The sequence below is a fragment of the Citrus sinensis genome, chromosome 3, assembly GCF_022201045.2.
Source record: "Citrus sinensis cultivar Valencia sweet orange chromosome 3, DVS_A1.0, whole genome shotgun sequence".
NCBI lineage: Eukaryota > Viridiplantae > Streptophyta > Magnoliopsida > Sapindales > Rutaceae > Citrus > Citrus sinensis.
Genome location: NC_068558.1, coordinates 17,120,857 through 17,141,753, shown reverse-complemented (window position 1 = coordinate 17,141,753; position 20,897 = coordinate 17,120,857). Strand labels below are relative to the sequence as shown.

Below are 20,897 nucleotides of genomic sequence, written 5' to 3'. Positions count from 1 at the left end.
CTATTGAAGAAGGGTTTTACCATTCTGATCCATTTCAAACTCTTACAAAGTTTTTTCCTAAAGGCTGATTTTTTAAACTATGGGATTTAACAAAACCCCAGCCTTACTACTAAAGTATTTTGGAAGCCACTGAATCCGTTAAATTCAAACATTTTTTTCTCAGTGACTCCCATTCTGAGCCGGCCTATTCAACGACTACAATTTTAAAAGTTTTAAGCCCAAAACAATAGGGTGATCTACTCCATAATCAAAAAAGATTTCCCTCCAATTTTCAAATGCGTTTACCACATTGTTTGACTTTCTCCTACTGGAATTATCAACAAGCCTGGTACAACACATTCTTCTTACAAAACCCTAAAAAATCTCATTCATGGTTATTTTTCTTTAATTCCAAAATAACCGTACAAAGTCTTCCTAATTGGTTTAAACAATGGTGGAACCATTTTGGCCCAACTCCTAATATCCTTACACCAAATGCCACCCACTGTTTAAATTTGTTCAAAGCCCATTATACTCCCTCCGAATCAGAAAAAAGATTTTCGTTTTTCTTCTGTTTTTGTACAAACTTCTTTCTTCCTTGGGTTTGGATATGGAACCTCAATTATCACACTCAAGATGCCCAAATTATCCTTCAAAGAACCTTTAAAGTAAAATGGTGGTCAAAATTTGACGAACAGTCAAAATTGATTGACATTTTGGTCCGAAATTGGCTCTCTGCCAAAGGATTTCTTCAACCAACCATTAAACAATCCAAAGTCCACCAAGCTTTCTTGAGCCAAAAAACCAAAGCCCAGTCTCTCCTTGCCAGCGCCAATACTGAAGATGAATACTTCAATGCCATGCATCAACTTCTCGCCACAAGGTCAGAGACATCTGCTGCAACTTCCTCTTCAAGCACTTCAGGAGATGAAGAACCTTTTATTTCTCTTGGTGATGAAAATGAAGATGACTGCTTCGGTATTTTCTCTCCAATAAAGCATTAAAGCTGTATTCAAGCCAATTTAAAACAGAGGTACAGAGGTACGCTGGACCACTGCACTATGCCTAGAACGTGAATACGCCTCAAACTTGCTCTCCACACATATTTTTGAAACACCCAAGCCACCATATGTACCAAAATAAGAATATTCCTGACATAACAGCAAGGAACGCCAATAAGATAACACACATCACAAAAGCTAAGGTTTCTTCAACCTTTAACCTCCATTACTAAGAGCTTGCAAGCTCTCCAACCTAAGAAAATGCAACTCTGACTTAAGCATCAGAGTGTGGTCACCGCCCACCTCCGACTCCACCTCTAACCTCTTTTTTTGCTGTTTTGCAAGTTTAAGGCGACTTTTGAAAGCCCCTCGCACCTGAAGCCGAAAAAGCCCATACACCCCAAACAAGCGAGGCATCCCGCTTCCTGATAAAAACAAATTTATTATTCTTAGCTTGCTTTTGTGGTTTTCATTCATTGGCCCAAAATCTACTAAAAATAACAACCATTAAAGATTTGAAAATTTTATTGTCCAACGAGAATAGTTGTACTGTAGTTCACAGCAAAAACTGATAATTAGACCACCACCCAAGAAAAATAATTTTGAATCTACATCATTTTTACAAATGATTCAAGGAGATATCTATGAACCTATCCATCCACCAAGTGGTCCATTTCGTTATTTTATGATTTTAATTGATGCATCTGTATGATGGTCACACGTGCATTTATTATCTACGCGTTCCGTCATTTTTACAAAGGATTCAAGTAGATATTTATGGACCTATTCATCCACCAAGTGGTCAATTTCGTTATTTTATGATTTTAATTGATGCATTTGTATAATGGTCACACGTTTGTTTATTATCTACACATAACATTGCATTTACAAAATTACTTGCATAGATACTCAAGTTACATGCACAATTTTCAGATTATCCAAATATGGTCTTGATTGGATAATCAAAACCATATTTGGATAACACTGGTTAGTTTACTTCTAAAACATTTGATCAATTAGGATTGATATAGAACACCCAGCACCACATGTATATACTTAAAATGAATTAGCAGAATCTCTCATCAAATGTCTACAAGTAATTGCCAGAACTTTATTATTACAAAGTCAATTACCCATTTTGATATGGGGACATGTCATTTTGCATGTTGTGACATGTACTTATCATAAATATTCCCTAATACAATTGGTATTGGGGCATCAACAAAATATATCCCATTTATGCACTTTTGTTTGTGTAATACAAGTGTCGATTGCGCCCCCACAACGCATTAAAATGGGACTCCAACGACAATTAGAAATTTATGTGGGATTTGACTTACCATCTATTATTAGATATCTTGAACTATTGATAGGTGATATATTTACCACACAGTTTTTGGATTGTTATTTTGATGAGACATATTTTCCTCTATTAGGAGAAAGAAAAGATATGTTAGGTTAGGCATGATCTTCAGTGGAAAGTAATCGATCTATCTCATTTATATCCACGCACATATCAAAATGAAAATGAAGTACATATGATAGTTCATTTGCAGCAAATTGCAAAACAATTACTAGATGCATTTATAGATTCGGCAAAAGTAACTAGATCATATATACGAGATGCTAATGTACATAGTTAGGTTATTGTACCTAAAGAACAATTAATGAAAAGTGTAGCTGAAGAATTGTCTATGGCACACCAGAACTGTGGTAGACCAATTGGTTCAAAAGATAATGTTTTGTGAAAAAGAAAAATGATTAAACAGGGTTATGCTATAAATAATACTAAAAATTTAAAAGAATAAATTACTTCAGAAGAGCAAATGGTCTACAAAAAGACTAGAAACCCTAACAATAAACAAACTCTTTATGAACAATAAAGCTTTGAAAAGGCACTTGAATGAAAAAACAATGACATTTTTGTTAATTATACTCAAGTAACATATTGAATAAGCATTTGATCCTCAATGAGACCAAACAAACTGACCTCTTAAAGAGGCACATACCCAAGATATGACACAACCCTCAAAGTGGTTGAAAATAAAGAAATTATCATCAATAATGTGTTTACATTTATAGTAGTTGTTGACATTGTAAATAATCATCATCTGCAAATCATGGGTGAATGTAGACTGAGGTATAATTGGCCTAAGTGAAAAAGAAGCAATCCAAACAGAGTTGACTTCCTTAATCAAATGTGAATTAGTTAAAACTACAGTCCAAACACCTGAGTGTGTCAAACCTATTGAGTACAAATGGGTGCTTATACAAAAACATAATGAAAATGACGAATCCATAAAATATAAAGCTCGACTTGTTGCACAAGTCTTCTCACAGACACCTAGTATTAATTATAATGAGAAATATTCTCCAATTGTGTGCAAATTACGTTTCAATTTTAATTTGTTTGGCAGCATCAGAAAATTTTGATATACTTCTCATGGATGTAGTGATAGCTTATTTATACGGGTCACCTCACATTGATATATATATATACATAAATCCCTGAAGAATTTAAAATGTCGAAATCTTGTCAATCATCGCATCGTAATTTATATTCAATAAAATTATAAATTTTTTATATGGATTAAAATAATCCATATATTTTATAAAGCAATCAAAATCTAATAATGTTATTGTCGCAATTTATGCTGTTGATTTGAATTTAATAAGAACTCTTGAAGAGCTCCAAATAATAAAATATTTAGGGAAAATTAAGTATTGTCTCGAGCTGTAAACCAAACATATACCTAATGACATCTTTATCCATTAGTCAACTTATACTAAGAAAATTTTGAAACGTTTTAACATAAGTAAAACTTACCCATCGAGTGCCCCTATAATAGTTCGGTCTCTTTAACCTAAAAAAGATATGTTTGATCCTAAAGAGGATGATAAATAGATACTTGGTCTTGAAATATCATGTCTAAATACAATTAGTACTCTGATGTATTTAGCACAATGTACTAGACCAGACATTTTATTTTCGATTAACTTGTTAACTTGATTAAGCTTTGAACCAATATGAAAAAATAATATGACATAATATTGATATTGTTATGAACTTTTGTTCTACTTCACTGCTATTCTGGATAATCCTTTTTCTATCAATAGAACAATATGTCTTGTTAGTGCATGGACAAAGGAAAAGATTCGCCAATTCTTGAAATGGTAAAAAGAGTTTGAGGACACCACAAGTAGTGAGATTTGTATTATTCTTCGTCTTTTTCATGCATGTATTCACAATTTTAAGAACAAATTACATGTGTTTCTATTGTCGGTATGTATAATTATTGTTCTAAATTATTTTAAGTCTTAGAAGCAAATTTTTTTAAACTCCGCAGTCATATCTTTCATTCTAAACATACTAGGCTAAGTGTTGTAAATCTGGAAATGGCCTTTAGGGTCTTACAAGGTCAGTCTAAAGAATTGAACACAAAATAAAATAATTTAATATGAGAATAAAAAAGGTTAATACGTCTTTGGAGGAGGAATTGAAATCAAACTATCATGTTAGGGCACCATAAAAATAACCATTTGTTCCATCGCCATCTCCGACCTTCAAAAGTTTAAAACCTACATGTCCAATTGGAAAACCCAACCAACCACAGATGGGAAAAACTAAATGCCTATGACCAGTAACGAGGACTTTGTGGAGTGCATATTAAACCTCGATAACTGATGGCCCGGACTAGGACAAGCGAGGTAGTAGGTGAAATTCTTTAAGAACCTTCCTAGTTTGTAGGAAGTTATATCCCCATTCCACCACCTGTTCTCCAAGATGAGGTAAGAGAAATCTCATTTTGTAAACTTCATTTCCATAATCATATTCAATAATGAATGATTTTAATTTCAAATTAATTTTATATAGGATATAGATGAATTAGTTGACCTTAGACAAGAACCTCATACATCTACTAGTGTCAGTGTACTGCCAATGAGAGGAATTAGGAATCGTAGGCTAGGCCAATATCAACTTTAACCCTACGATCAGGTGTCACGGGAAGCAAATCTCAAGTACAAAGCAATTCCGTTTCAGGTGAACGATCATGTTACTCTTAATCATTTGAAGCTTATTCAATATGCTTTTAATAAAGATGCTCAGGGAAGGTAAGTGTCAAATTATCTAATAAATTTTGTACTTTTACATTAAATTAGGTTTAAATGGTTTTTTTAATTATTACTCAAAAGTATTGCCTATTTCTCTATTTGCGGTGAACTCGTAAATCGACACTTTTTATAGAGCCTTTTGCCTAAGGGATATCTATGTGGAGAGATTTTAAAATGAGATATTATCATTTTACCACCAAAGTTATTATGACATATCATGTCAATACCACAGTTTGTCGAAAGGTGCATTTTACCACCAAACGTTTGCGTTGTTATCAATTTACCACCCTTCTGTTATAAAAGTTAAAAATTTACTGATGTTTTGCTAATGTCATAAGAGTATCAAAGATATTTCCTATTGAAGCCAAAACACTCCATTATAAGTGAAAAATAAACAATAAAACAAAGTAAAAAATTCAAGGGAAATAATTAGGAAATTGATAACCCTAAATCGACCCCTCTCTCTCATTAATTTTGTTCTTTAATTAAACTGTTATTGTTTTTAGTTGTAATTAATACTTGAATTTCATAGATTATAATAATAATTTTAAAGCAAAATTTTTTAATATTTTTTTGGTCATTTGTTGTAATTTTGCATATTCTTCATTATTTTTATTAATTAGAATTTTCAATTGTTTTTTAAATCTTATTAATTGTTATTATTATTTTAAATTGTTATTATTTTTTAGTTGTGATTAATACTTGAATTTCATAGGTTATAATATTAATTTTGAAACTTAAATTTTCATTAATTGTTCTTTGCCGTTTATCGTAATTCTGCATGTTATTCATTATTTTTTATTAATTACTATTTTTAGTTGTTTTCTAAATCTTATTTTTATTCATTGTTTCTTTTTTCTCAAATTATCTTTTATTCTCTTGGGAGTAAAATCAACTTTTAACTCATTTTCTGTTAAACATTAACGTTTTTCTAACGGAAAGGTGGTAAATTGATAACAACGCAAACATTTAGTGGTAAAATACACTTTTCAGTAAAGTATGGTACTGACATGATATATTAGAATAACTTTAGTGGTAAAATGATAATATCCCTTTTAAAATTCATTCATGTCACACTATATGTTTGTCCTATATTAAATCTCTTAATCATTTGATCATGTTTAGGTTATTTCCATGAAAACGTATTACCTAACTTTCATTGAGCAGGCGATAGAAAAAAAATTTGTCAATGAACTAGTATTTACTAACCAGATATTCTATGAGTATCTCTGGTAATTTTTGCATTTTTTTTTGTTTTGTTTAAGTAGTGATAATTTGCTCACATTTATGGCTTTATTTTGTGTAGCAATAAATTCTTACGATTGGAGCCAAAGTGGATTGTTTCACAAGGGTGCTAGGATTGTTTCATAAGTGTCAAAAGGTTATTTTCTCAGCCCTTAATTATTACAATTTATAGTGGTGTAGTTGTTCTAAAACATTCACAACTATTATAATAGATTTACTTTCCAAATGAATCATCTCATTAGTTTCTTTTGATCACGACTCTAAGAGATAAAAGTGCTGAGATACAAGATCCTCTTCCTAGTCCCCGCAATAATAGAAAACAACACGATCATGCCCTACACATTTTATATGACTCACGTCATATCAAACAGTCTAGTTCATTTTATTATTCGTCTATATTGTGTTATATTCACATCCATAATCGGCATTGTTTTCGATATTTCCAACAACTACATTCTCCAAATTCGATTCTCCAACCCCAAATGCCAACCAATATAGAACACGTGAACTTCCTGCACTTTCCAACCAACCGTGGCATTCGAGTGTCGAAGCAAAAGAATGGGCATGATTGTGGGATTTAACAATCCACCCATTCACATTTGGTATCCACTTAATTGTTTGGTATGATGAGGAAGGAATTTAGCTCCCACAATGCTTTATGGGAGCTCAAACTGCTGCCCACACAATAGCTTGGCCACTTGGCCAAAGACAATGTTCTTATTCTTATTATTATTCTTATTCTTATTATTATTAGGGGTGAGCATCAGTTTGGCTTGGTTCAGTTTTGGGATAAAGCGAAATTTTCAATTCATTTTGGGTTGGGGATTCAAAAAAACCGATAAGACATTTACGAAAAATGAAAACCAAACCACAACTGACAAATTTACGAAAAATGAAAACCAAACCACAACTGACAAATTCGGTTCGATTCAGTTTTAGTTTAGTGTTGGTTCACCTTAACGGTTCGATTTCGGTTCGCTTAATGGTTCAGATAAACGACTTAAATCTACACAAGTAAAATAGAAATAAATAAACATAATTATAACTATAAAAATAATATATCAAATTGAAATAAGTAAACATAATTTTTAATGGAAAATATAATAAAATTTTAACGGAACATAATCATACCAAGTAGATATTGCAGATTTCATAGCATTATGATCTTGTGCAGGCAAAACCAAAAGGGCCAACAGGAAGAACTAAAAATTATTCAAGATAATATATGAATCAATTAAAGGTGGGGGAATCTACTCTCTGCAAAAACATATATTTATTTTTTCACTATTTTTATTTTTATTGAATGCACAGAACAAAATCATACACACTTTGTCTGCGAACAAAAAATATACATAAAAAACAGCAAGTAGATTGTATATATTCTCCGCGCATAATGGAGCTCAAATTTGTGTAACAAGTGTGTACAAACCCAAAAATAAAATCATATTTCTCAGTGAATTAGATTTTGATGTATTAATAGAATGAACTCCAATATTCTAAAAATAAAATTTTAACTTGATTAATCAAAAGTTCAATAAAATACAAAATTCTAATATTCTTCTAAATGTTAATATTCTTCAAATCAATTAGCAACAAGTTCCCAAGGTTGTCCCAATATTCTGAATCCTATTGTTTATTTATTTGAAATGTGGGTTGCAAAATTCAAAATTATGTGAGATTCCGTTTTTTGCAAATAAAGAGAAATATTCTAACCCAGCTTGGCAGTGACACATTTCTACAATAACTTGAGAACATAGTTCAATTTCGTAATTTTAATAAGAAATTGATAAAAGGAATGCTTCAAACTAACATCTCGAGGGTCCAAAACATGCAACAGAAAGTAATTTTATGGCAAGTCGGCAACAAAAATAGAATAAAAGAAAAGCATTAGAGTCAGCACAGTCACTCGGTGAGGGGCTTAGATTACCTGCAAATTGTAGGCTGCAATACACGGTGAAGGGCTTAGAGAGCTCGGTGACCAGTGACCACAGCAGAGTCAACAACCTTCTCCTCCGTCTTTCCGCTATCTAAATTGATCCCCTGAGCTTCCTCTCTCACCACCACCATGCACCCCGGTAGTAGTGGCAGCTGGATTTTGAAGTCAGAAGGAAACGGCAGCGGCAGCAACCGTGGACTGGAGACGCTTTCAAACTTGAAGGAAGCAGCGATGGCTGCTAGATCGAGAAGCCAGAAGGAAGCAAAGAAAGAAGGCAGGCGGCAGTAAAGCGGCAAAGCCAGAACGAAGTAGCAAAGGTTTTGTAATCGGCAGCAGCAGCAATTCGGGTGTAGATATTAGGGTTCGCAGAATTATTATTTCAAAATTACAAAAATACCACTAGCTTTCGGTTCGGTTCTGATTATGAAATTCTGAACCGAAATTCGAACCGAATGGTTCGGTTTGAATTGGGATTAAACTATTCGGTATTTTTTATTAAAAAATACCAACAGGATCCGAAAAAATCCGGACCCAACCGATTTTTTGGGGTCCGGTTAGATTCTGCCCATCCTAATTATTATTATTATTTAACTTAACAATAACAACCACTCAATTCCCTTACCACCGACCCAAGTAAACCAAATTCAAATACCAAATTTATTATTTTATCACGACATTTTACCATCTTAAATAAACAGCAACCGTAAAACCTCATATTAATCGCATTTAACATGGTTATTGCCAAACCATTTATTGTCAAAGCATTATTTGCTACTTTCATTAACACACACAGTTCGTTAAACAATAAAAGACCACAGTTGAGATTATTCGATGAAACTCGATTTAGAAATGCTGTGCTGTTGATACAAGCTAAAAGGTAAAAGATCAAAGAGCTGGAAGGCAACGAGAATATGTGATCGTATAACATCATCTGTTAGCAAGGGTAATAAAAACATCATATCCTCAGACTCAAATTTCCTCAGCTATGATCATTCCAATGACTGAAATTCTCCACCACGTGACAATAATTAAAAGTACTTCATGAAAAATTTCATATACACCGTCAAGTCAGTCTTGATAACAACTAATCCGCTTTCTAGTAGCTTTTTAAATCAGTGACAGATACTTACAAATATGAAAGTGTAAATCCTGGCAGAGACATAACTTAGGTCTCAACATCACAAGTGCAGTATGGTTAAAGAGAATTCTTGAACAAGAACCAATCATCAGAAAACAAACTCCATGTATTACCTGAAAAGGTGCAGCTCAGACTGACCAAGAAAATTTGGATCCCACCACTGATGAATTCCATGGGCTCGTTTAAAATCAGGGCAATGACTCAAATTAATAGTCAGATTTGCTGAAGGCAGCAGATGCAATGCTTCTGAATCCCCCCCAAACACACCAGAGATCATACTCCCTATGGAATATTGTGTCGCAAGTCTCTCGATCTTGCTCCCTCCAATCTTCTCCATCTTCTTCCTGTGCTCAAAATACCCAATATACTCGGAGCAAATATGATCAGCCGGGTTCACGAATAGACCAGGGACCCATTCAGATAGTGCATAAAATGAGTCATCTTTTTGGGACCTCTGGTTCTGACCCTTTTTAGCAACAGCAAATCCTGCTTTGACAACACTACTTGCAGCGCGAATCCCATGCTTGACCTTTTCGTTATTGATACGTTCAATGGGGACAGATGGGAATGGTGGATTGAAGAGATACGTTTCCATAGGATACCCCATCCTGGTCATGTTCTTCCCGGCAAGCAGTGCAATAGCTGACCCCAGAGAATGTCCAGCTAACCAAATATTGGCAGCTCCTACCAGACTAATTACATTCTGGATAGCCTGCATTGAGAGCTGAAAGCGGGAACTCTGATGAAGTCTGTTACTAATGCACTGGAGATCCAGCTTAAGATCTCTTGACTTGGTATCCGGTTTCTTTATTGTGCCCCGGAAAGCAATAACAAATTTGGGGGCATTGCAGTCAAAAGCAAATGAATGATATTCATAAATGGCGCCAAAGACAGAGTAATCAACATCATCTATGAGCATACGGCTAAGCTGGAAATGGAAGAAGTTCCACCAGGGAGAAGCTTGAGCCTGATGCCCTAGGCGGTTCTCTTGGCGGTCACACTCTAGAATATACACTCCTCGAACCAAGCTGGCAGCAACAGATCTTCGATGATGTGGATTTTTCCTGTAAATAGCTTAATAACTCAAAGAATAACTTATCCAAAAATATAGTTAATAAAAGGTTAAATCAAACTCATATAGTAACTCGCTATTAAGTGCAAGAGACATGCTCAGGAAGCCAAAGATTAGCAGCAATGAATCATTCCTACAACTAAAAATAATAATAATACTGGTTATGCTACTCCAATTAATTTTCTGCATCATTCTCTTTAGAATTCATTTCTGACTCTCACACTAATTTCAACCACTTTTCATAAATCCCTCATTGATGGAGCCACGAAGACTGCTGATTTAAAAAACTGATATCCACGTACTAGACAAGGCATGAAAATGGTTTACACATTAATATTTAAGCACAAAACCCCAGAAACTTCAATAATCTCTCTGTTACATCAAGTAGACTAACAACATAATGCAGTCGCATTGCCAATGTGGATATTCCAGATAAAATAAAAGCACTAATCCATCATGAAGTACCGTCTTTCAAAGTAAGAAAGAAGTGGTTTTACCAATCAACAGCAGTGAGGTATAAAGGACCAGAAAGACTGAAAATTTCTAGCTCAGAGACCGCTGCCTCTTGTTTTGCCATTTTCCTCTCTTCCTTATATTCGTTTAATAGGATCTGCCACAGAATGAAAGAAATGTTCCATTAAAAAACAAATTAGATGACTTCACAACAGAATATAGTGCACATCAAGCTTAGGAAAAGACAACTCAGCGAACATCGCAATAAAGATTTTCCAAATGTTTAATTTTCTGAATTCTTCAATGTCACCCCTTTGGTTATACAATAAGCAAAAATTTTCTTGTTACAAACACTAGAATTCAAGATAAGCTCATTTTCAAGAGAAAGTGCTTTCTAGATAATCTAGCAGATAATATACTTGTGCTCAAAAAGTAATTCATAAAAGCTACTCCAGATCATACCGATATGCATCATAGGTTACTCATCTTGTGAAATTTCTTGACATTATTTCCACTCAACATTCAAGCCTTGTAATTTTGTAAATGACAAAAATAATAAGTTCATAAAATTGTTTCCATCTATGAAATTGAACCCCATGAAACGCAAATGACCTCAAAAATACAGATCCTATAATGCATATATTGATTTAAAAGCATAAAGAATTAAGCACCTTGTTGTGAAAAATGATTTTGCAAGTGTTACAAGCAAAGAACGTTCTTCAACTCCTTCTTCAATCTTCACCCATAAGAAATTAAAACTTTTTGTATGTGAATTCTGAAAGGAAGAGAGAAATTATTTAAAACGAAGTTTCGTGTTTGACTAAGAGCTAAAATATTTGTGTAAGTTGGCAATTTGGTTAATAAAATGAATGATAAATTTATAGAGTCAATGGCCGGCTTAATTAGAATATTCAAGATTAAAAAATAAAAAGGAAAAGAAAAAGACAATATTGGGCTTTTGGTAAAAGTATTGAAGTACCTCGGCGGCTTGGTGGCGACACACTGAAAAGGAATTAGATTATCCTTCTGAATAAACAAACAACCGTGTACTGAATGAGCTGTGTCATAAAACGATGCGTTCTGGTAAATATCAAAGAAGATGATTAGATGAAAAATAAAATGAAGCCGAGGAGATGGAGGTGCGGGGAATCGAACCCCGTGCCTCTCGCATGCGAAGCGAGCGCTCTACCATATGAGCTACACCCCCAATTTGACAGTGATGTGTGCAAATTACATGATTTCAATTCAAATACCACTGGCTTCTAAACTTATAAATCACATCAATTTAGTAAAAAAAAAAACTGTTATAATTTACCATGATGATTTTTAATGAAACATGGCTGATTCAAGAAACTAGTGTCCTTCCCACTCATTTTCGGCCTTTTTTTCCATTTATTTGTTGTGGTTGGAGATATACTGACAGTATTCCGTTAGATTATAAAAAGCGACTCTCATATCGGTATAAATTCAAAACATGATAGTTATTAAAAAATAAATAAATAATTATCTCTATATCACTAATATTTTACTGAAAGTTTATATAGCCACCGAGAAAAGCTAACAATTGTTCTATATCTAACTTTTGAAACATATATCATCTACTCACTTTTCCGTTTATTTATTTGATACATGCTTTTGGTTTAAAAAAAAACGATTTTTATCTAATAAAGAATTACATATCAAACAGGCGCTTTCAACAAGATCCCAGAAAGAAACGGGCTGCAAGATTTGAAAAATAATTTTGAACGTTCATTTATATAGCTTATTATTGTATGTAGAGAGTGATTATAGAGCACAAAGCACAAAATAATTAATTAACAAGCTAGGCCTGGGCAAGTAATAATAAACCGTCGGCTATCTACTCACTGATTATTTCATTACAAAACCCGAAGTACGCCTTGCAACTTTTAATTCATTTCTTTATAAGGAGCCTGTCTTCAACTTTGACTATCGTGATTGAATTCACCTTCTGAGGAAACAAAAATCAAAATTCAAATCCATGACCCTGACAACTCCAGCTCATTGAATATGAACTCAATTCTCAATCCCTGGGATCAAAATTAATGAGGCACAAAGAGAGGAAGGGATCAACCGAAGCAATTAAGGAAGAGGAGGTCAAGAGCTGTAGAGGGAGCTGCTGCAAAAATGGTCAACAACGGTGGCAAAGCATCATCTGGGGACATCTATGAAGAGCCTTTGAGCCCAGCAGCTCTGTTGTTTCAAGCACCGAATTTTAACTGCCATATTATTGCGATTATGGGATGCAAAACCAGCATTAATCCAAGTGTTATTAAAGAAGGATTGCAGCATACTTTGATCAAGCATCCTCGATTCTCCAGCAAGCTGGTAAGAGGGAAAAAATAAATATTTACACGGTTTTCTTTTCTGGCCACCTTTTGCTTTCTTCAAATGCTTTACATTATATATTATTATATTATATTTATCTGTTGGACTTGGACTTATTATCTTTTAAACTAGAAAACCAAAAAAGTCTACTTTGTAGGGGAAACTTTGTTTGAAATTTCATCTAGACAAAATTCTGACTATATTCAAGCACAATTAATGGATATTATATATATTTACAGGGGGAATTTTTATCATTCTTTTTAATTTTAATGTTATTTGATTGCCCGGTTTGTCCCTTGTAGTTTTGGTTCTAGTTGTACTAAATATAATCCCACCTAGTTGCAACATTATACATAATTAAAAAATCGACAGAAGAAAATATTGGCAAATGATACTTATCCCACCAATGAACTCCACCTATACAAGAATTGTTCATATATTTTTCATATATTTTTTTGTAATTTTAAGTGATTTTTTTTTGGGGGGGGGGGGGGGGGTTGTTTATCAAAATAACATTCTTATAGCATGAACAATAACATTATTTTATTCTTTCTGCGATTTTATGATTCTTCAAATATCAGTGTTCATAAATTTTCTTGGCAATAATTTATCGCCTAAAGAAAATAGAAAATCTTGCAAGGACGAATGGATGATAGTGCTAGAAGTTCCCTGGTAGATAAGATAAAAAGGTGATTAAATAAGTTGCGGGTCTGTTGCCCTGCCGTAATGCAATTAAAGACTTGTTTAAATAATTAGAGATGTCTTATTCCTTTGTTGGGTTTGTTGACCGAGAAGCCAAACTAAGCAGGAAATAATCATTAAATGTAATTATTTGACATTATTATAGGGGTGCTCACATCCACCTGATCCCTAAAGGAAATTTAATGGTCAATTAATAATACATATTTTCTGTAAATTTTTTATTATTTTTTTAACTTCTATTTCTAATTTACTTTATTATCTCTTGCATGTGCAAATTAAAGGTGGTCCAAGGAAGAAAAAAGAAATGGACTCGAACAACAGTGAACGTGGAGAATCACGTTATTGTTCCCGAATTGGATCCAAAAATGGAAAATCCTGACCAATTTGTTGAGGATTACATCTCGTACATCACAACAAATCCTATGGATTACTCAAAACCCTTATGGGAAGTTCACCTTCTAAATGTCAAAACCTCAGATGCTGAAGCCGTCGGAGTTTTCCGAATTCACCACTCAATTGGAGATGGTGCATCTCTCATTTCTCTTCTTCTTGCTTGTACTCGGAAAACTTCGGACCCCGAGGCGTTACCGACCATTCCGGTGCAGAAACGTGGGGGCTCAAGCACTGCCACAGCCGGGTGGTTTTGTTGGTGGCTGTTGCTGGCAATTTGGTCCGCGATTAGATTGATTTGGAATACAATTGCGGATCTCGTGACGTTTTTGGCAACAGTATTATTTTTGAAAGACACAGAGAATCCTCTCAAAGGTGGACCAGGAGTTGAGCTTGTGCCCAAGCGGTTTGTGCACAGGACAATTGGTTTGGATGACATAAAGCTTGTGAAGAATGCAATGAACATGGTATGTTTATTTAATTACACTTCATTCAATTACACTTCGTTCAACTAGCAATATAAAATATTATTATTATGCATACGAAACTTTTAAATATTTTGAGTGGCCTTTCAGGTTGGGCTTCTTCGCTATGGTAGTGGGTGTATTTACATAAAAAAGGATGGGTATATTTAGCAAATTAAATTAAATTAAATTGAAGATTAGTAAGCCTAAACAATTAAGCCGTAATCGACCTCCCACTAGATGGGCCGCTGAGTTACGCCAGTATCTTTTTGCCATTCTCATATTTGATGAATATTTTTTTTCTTTTTTTATATTAAAAGAACTATGTTAGTTATAAAATAATTTAAAAACATATTATTATACACATATTTATGTTAAAAACTGATAGATAAAATAAGTTGGTAGTTTCATTAATTAAAATAGCACTTATCATATTATCAGGAGATTCTCTCCCATTTGGCACACTTTTATAGGCTACAAATTACACATGGCAGAATATCCTTTTTGGATTATTCAGTTGGTTCACTGCAAGTATTTGCTTTGTGACATGTACTTGTGGGTTCATTCGGATCAATTATAAGGCAATGAATGCAAAATCATCCGTTTGCCACAAGATGTTAATATGCGTCTCCTCTCTCCTGACCTTATTTATTGTCACACTGATTCCTGAAATAAGAGGTTCCAGACTATTTTAGAGTTCCAAAATGAATGGATCGAATTTAATTTACTAGCACAATTTTAATGAATTGTCAAAGTGACCCCTATATGGCTAAAACTGACTGCCCCTTCTCTCATTAAAATTAAAATTGCTCCACCCTTCTCCTCTTTCCAAGTATTTATTTAATTGGTAAAATAACTTAATTTCCCCTCTAATTTTCTGTGCATGGCTGAGACAACAGACAATCAACGATGTTATTCTGGGACTAACACAAGCTGCTCTCTCGCGGTATCTGCATCGAAGATATGGTGAGTTTTCTGTCAAGTATTAACTTAATTATTTCTTTCACTAATATATATCATGCTGCTATGATGTTAACATGTTAAGGCTAAGTGTTATGACTTAAAAATAAATATTGTTGTCAAATAAAAAGTACTAGTGTCGTAATTATAATAATTAGTCATGCTGTCAAAATCAAGTCGTAAGTGTTTATTTAACATTTTAATATAATCTTATTTTGACAGCTAAACTATCCATTAACATTCAACTAAAAAATAAAGTATTGGCTCAACTGACAATGGAGTCTCCTTAAGTGGTTTGACTGGGTTTGTTCCCCAGTTCGAGTCGCAGGAAAGTCGCATTTGTTGGGAGAACTTGCGCCTCTCAGTTCGAGCGGGAACTTCTAGTCTAGGTTGTGATACGGACTTAAATGTGCCTCCCACAGTTGGGGCCCTCCCCAGAATACCTCGTGGTCAAAACTAAAAAAAAAAAAACATTCAACTAAAAAAGACAGCCAATTTCATAGTTCAAATCTGGTTGGCTTATATTCTCTAAAATATTTATGCTTCAAGATAAGGAATTATTTGAACCTAAAATAGACATAAGCCTTTAATTCGCACTTGTTTTCAGTTCTTTTAATTTCCATCAGCAATTACATAGGAATTGATCAATACAATTGCGATGTCCTTTTGTTAACAAGTCACCGGCTCAGCAGGTGATAAGGCTATGCAAAACGGAGGAGCAAAGCGTGAGTCAAATAATACTCCACCAAAGAATTTGCGCCTACGGGCAGCCATTCTCGTCAACCTTAGACCAACTACAGGGATCCAGGTCAATTAATTATATTTATCTCCCTCAGTTTTAATTTTATTAATTGTATTTTGATGACATGCATCTCAAAATTTACTGATACCTTAGTATATAATTCCATTAATATATAATTACAGGCTTTAGCTGATATGATGGCCAAAGAATCAAAGGGCGGATGGGGCAATTGGATCGGATACATCCTCCTCCCCTTCACCATTGCTTTACAAAATGACCCATTAGATTATATTCGTGTAGCTAAAGCCACCATCGATCGTAGAAAGCATTCCCTTGAAGCCTTCTGCACATTTTCAACTGCCAAGTTTGTGCTCTACACATTTGGAGCTAAGGTACACACAATAGATTTTTACAAAATACCTTATTTCATTTCCGCTGTTAAATTATGAACGGCAAACAAAAACATTGTTGAAGGGTAAATGTATCATTTTAATGAACAAATTAACTACGTTTAATCGGTAGTGATCTCAGATAATTAGTTTACATGTGAAGATGTAACATTTACCTTTCAACAGTATTTTTTTCCCTAAAACTGTTATGACAGTACCATATATAGATGAAATGAGGTACAATAGATTTATCTATCAAGGACCCAAATAGTTTTAAAAAAAAAAGATTTATATGTGCAAATAATAAGTAATATTTTGTTCGGTTAATTAACAGGTCGCTGCTGCTATAGCGCACAGAGTTCTTTCAAACACAACAATGGCCTTCTCAAATGTGGTCGGTCCTCTAGAAGAAATAAGCTTCTACGGCCATCCAATGGCTTATCTTGCTCCAAGTGTTTATGGCCATCCGCATGTAAGCATGCATGAATTCAATCAGTAGCATAAGTAGCTTAATTAATAAATAAATACCATATATAATTAATTTATATTAATTTCTTGCACAAATTAATTTGCAGGCATTGACGATCCATTTCCAAAGTTATGTGAACAAGATGACCTTTTGTGTCGCTGTTGACCCAAACGTGATTCCTGATCCTCACCTGCTCTGTAAAGATATTGAAGAATCTCTTAAAGTCATCAAAGATTGTGTTGTTGAAAGAGGATTAATCGAAGATGATGCTGCCCAGGTGTAGCAAGCGATAGAATTGATTACTTTAGTTTATAGGAATAACATTTATTTATTTTCAGTAATTTTGTTAGTAGTTAGAATTTATATCTGTTAATTTTTATTGCACACTTAAGAGTAATTATTTAAAGGGTTAATTTCTGTCAGCCCCCACATGTTTCAACAAAAGTTGCTGTGCACCCAAATGTTTCAACAGCCATCACCACACCCCCAAATCAGCATATTCAACCGTTATCTTTTACGGTAGCTAACTTGAGTGGGTGAAAAGGCTTGTTTGCCCTTGATTTAAAAACTAAGCATTAAAAATGCATAAACGGTTAGAGCTTTAGGCAATATGTCGCTCTCTAGTGTTAATCGGTTAACCGTTTAAAATAAACGGTTCACCGTTAAGTTCCAGTAACCTTCCCATCTTTTGTGTTTTCCGTTTTTCATAAACGGTTAAAGGTTTAGGGAATGTGTTGCTCCCTGGCATTAAACGGTTAACCGTTTGATGGAAAACGGTTTACCGTTTATTTCCAGAATCACACTTTAAATCACTTTTGAATTTGAAGGTCCATCTTTTATGAACACAATGAATGGAATTATTATCAAGGCTTTTATTTATTAAAGAATAGCTCCAAAATTTTTATCAAAATACATTTAAAATTTGTTATCATCAAAATCAATATTATTAACATATTTATGTTAACACTCCAGTCATGTTTGCCATATACATCATATAGATCCTGTCTTTGTAGTATCTCATTGGCTTCATTGTTTGTTGGTGACCACCACTGGAAAAATGTGTATCTATTACTAAAACATTTGTAGAATAGTCTATGTGGATTATTCTGTCATGGAAATTAAGATTACTGCCCTACGCCCACAATAACACCTTTTGTTGTAGAACTTGATGACACCACTATTTATACCCATGGCATCTGGAGTTTCATTACTATGTGATGCATTTAGATTGCCATCACTGCTTGAATTTTGATTGTCATGACTGCTGGAAGCACAAGATGAAGTAGGCACTGTTTTTGTTCCCTTTGATTTCATGGTTTGAAGGTTGGGTGTTTATTTGAATTAGAATTTATGATTGATGAAATAAACAAGAGACATGGATTGTGCTCCAATTTTCTGCTATTTCGTGGGTTTTATATTGGAGTTATTTGTTACCGTTATGTTACCGTTGTTATCAACTGTGTCTGCAGTGTTTATAGATTAAGGGTAATGCTGTCATTTCATTTTTCTGCACTTCCATGTAGTGAACAGCAGAACCCGATCTATTTTCTGCATTTTTAATGCTTAGTTTTCAAATCAAGGGCAAACAAGCCTTTTCACCCACTCAAGTTAGCTACCGTAAAAGATAACGGTTGAATATGCTGATTTGGGGGCGTGGTGATGACTGTTGAAACATTTGGGTGCACACCAACTTTTGTCGAAAGATGTGGGGGCTGACAGAAATTAACCCTTATTTAAAAGATATAGTACTTACTAATTTCTATTACATAAGCGCCCAAAGCTTCCAGTTTAATATAGGGATGACAATAGAGTGGGTTCGGGGTGGAGAGGTCTACCCCATTCTCCACCTTATTAAAAAGTTTAGCTTCATTCCCCACTTCATTCCCCAATAAATTTAGTGGAGTGGTAATGAGAAATCCTCATGTGGGGAATGATTTCCCCATTCCCACCTCATTCCCTATTTATTTATTTTATAATAAATATACATACACGATTTTAATAAATTAAAAATTACAGACTTTAATAAAATCATTATCATATTATAAAGTATTTAAATTATTTTAAAAAATCTCCAAAATATTTGAAACAATATCTTGAAATGATATTAAAATTAAAAAATATTTGAAGAGAGCAGTATCTTAAAAGAGAAAAGAAAACATAACAACGTTTTAAGGTTGAATAAAAATTATATTATAGGATTTTCTTTTAGTTATAACCCATTTATATCAAGTAAAAATAAAAATAAAAATTATTAACCAACATTGTCATTGATAAAACAAAAATTACTAAATAAAAATTAGAAAAAATACTTATATATAATGGGGATTGGGGTGGGGTGGGATGGAAAGTACAAAAACAAACCCCACCTCTTTAAGAATTTGAGAATTATTTTTCCCCCATTTCCCACTCTATTTCCTAAAAATTATGTAAAATTCACCCAATTTGGAGTGTAGCCCCATGGGGCCCCAAACTCATGGAAGATTTTGCCATTCCTAATTTAATAGTTTTCAAGTAGATTTATTTGGCTGCCACTCTAATTCAATTGATAGTTTTTTAGATAAGAATATAAAATTAATATATTAGCTATATATTGCAATACATACATGTGTGGATAAAGATTATGAAGAGTTGAGAGAGGTCAACTCAGCACTAGATACAAATTCTAAAAATTGATTCAGGCTTAAAAAGAATTCCCTTACATAAGGGAATATATCTCTCCAATAATTATTAAAGTAGATTTTCGAGCTATTGCGCAATGTTCTACAAATTTTATATATTTAGATTTACAGATTATAATATATATGGTTTTTGAGTAGTTGTATACCAATCATAATCATCCAGTATTCAACATAGTGAAGAGATCCCTAAAATTCATCAGTTGATAGAAACCAAAACCTAATCCAATACTAAGTTTAAACTAACCCTAAATTAATTTTAAAAAAACAAAGAAATCAACTGCAAATTTAAGCGATTGAAGAATGGAGAAATGAAATAATTACCTTCACACATAGTTGAGAAATGACAACAACGGAGATGTGAAAACGTAACTGGACAGATTGAACAAAAGATCTCTATTCTTTCAAAACTTAGTCGGATTAAAAAGTGATTCGAGATTGAGAGGGAGAGTTGTCATCATGTGAATGTCTTCTTCTCAAATTTTTTATAATGAAATCAATGTTATTTGGGGAGAAGCTCGAGCAGTCCCAATAGCTTCAATGGAGGGCCAAGAGATATGTGCACATGCTAAGTTGTGAAGTCTCTTTAGGTTCATGTTTGAGTAACTACAGTTCTTAATGGCCGGTCTAAACATCTCCTTAATTTTGTTAAGATTTGATTGTTTATTATTACTTCACTCATAAGCTGTCAAGTGATTGCTGGCTTTGGATTTTGGTTTAATTGAGGGGAAATGATTGTCATCCAAAAACCAAGACAAAAAAATGCATATATATATTAGAAGGACTAAAATCTTTTATTTGACCAAAGTTTAATAATTTGATA

At 33.6% G+C, this 20,897-nt stretch overlaps 2 protein-coding genes and 1 non-coding gene across 5 annotated transcripts; 1 reads left to right on the top strand and 2 right to left on the bottom strand.

The window, feature by feature from the left end:
- Positions 1–8,092: 8,092 nt before the first annotated feature.
- Positions 8,093–12,043, bottom strand: LOC102617864 (GDSL esterase/lipase At4g10955-like). Its single transcript, XM_006477995.4, has 4 exons — positions 11,917–12,043; positions 11,609–11,712; positions 10,982–11,094; positions 8,093–10,476 (listed from the first exon to the last, which is right to left on the bottom strand). The coding sequence occupies exons 3-4, from the start codon at positions 11,059–11,061 to the stop codon at positions 9,522–9,524; spliced, it is 1,035 nt and encodes a 344-aa protein (XP_006478058.2). The 5' UTR covers positions 11,062–11,094; positions 11,609–11,712; positions 11,917–12,043; the 3' UTR covers positions 8,093–9,521.
- A 28-nt stretch (positions 12,044–12,071) lies between these two features.
- TRNAA-CGC (transfer RNA alanine (anticodon CGC)) lies at positions 12,072–12,144 on the bottom strand. Its single transcript has one exon. It is a non-coding gene; the product is annotated as a tRNA-Ala (tRNA).
- Positions 12,145–12,746: 602 nt separating this feature from the next.
- On the top strand, positions 12,747–17,821 carry LOC102622963 (wax ester synthase/diacylglycerol acyltransferase 11-like). 3 transcript variants are annotated; one of them, XM_052435677.1, is made up of 7 exons: positions 12,747–13,283; positions 14,267–14,842; positions 15,739–15,805; positions 16,492–16,607; positions 16,724–16,933; positions 17,265–17,402; positions 17,506–17,821. In XM_052435677.1, the coding sequence occupies exons 1-7, from the start codon at positions 13,083–13,085 to the stop codon at positions 17,680–17,682; spliced, it is 1,485 nt and encodes a 494-aa protein (XP_052291637.1). In that variant the 5' UTR covers positions 12,747–13,082; the 3' UTR covers positions 17,683–17,821. The 3 variants fall into 3 exon arrangements, with proteins under 3 accessions (XP_052291637.1, XP_052291636.1, XP_052291635.1); XM_052435676.1 differs by having other exon boundaries at positions 16,489–16,607; XM_052435675.1 differs by having other exon boundaries at positions 16,477–16,607.
- The last annotated feature ends 3,076 nt before the right edge of the window (positions 17,822–20,897 follow it).

Excerpts from the sequence above, each read along its gene's own strand:
- LOC102622963 (XM_052435675.1), top strand. The coding sequence starts at position 13,083 with ATGGTCAACAACGGTGGCAAAGCATCATCTGGGGACATCTATGAAGAG. Across the intron at positions 14,843-15,738 it reads TGAAGAATGCAATGAACATG|ACAATCAACGATGTTATTCT; the intron begins GTATGTTTATTT and ends CTGAGACAACAG. Across the intron at positions 16,608-16,723 it reads GACCAACTACAGGGATCCAG|GCTTTAGCTGATATGATGGC; the intron begins GTCAATTAATTA and ends ATATAATTACAG.
- LOC102617864 (XM_006477995.4), bottom strand. The coding sequence starts at position 11,061 with ATGGCAAAACAAGAGGCAGCGGTCTCTGAGCTAGAAATTTTCAGTCTT. Across the intron at positions 10,477-10,981 it reads TACCTCACTGCTGTTGATTG|GAAAAATCCACATCATCGAA; the intron begins GTAAAACCACTT and ends AGCTATTTACAG.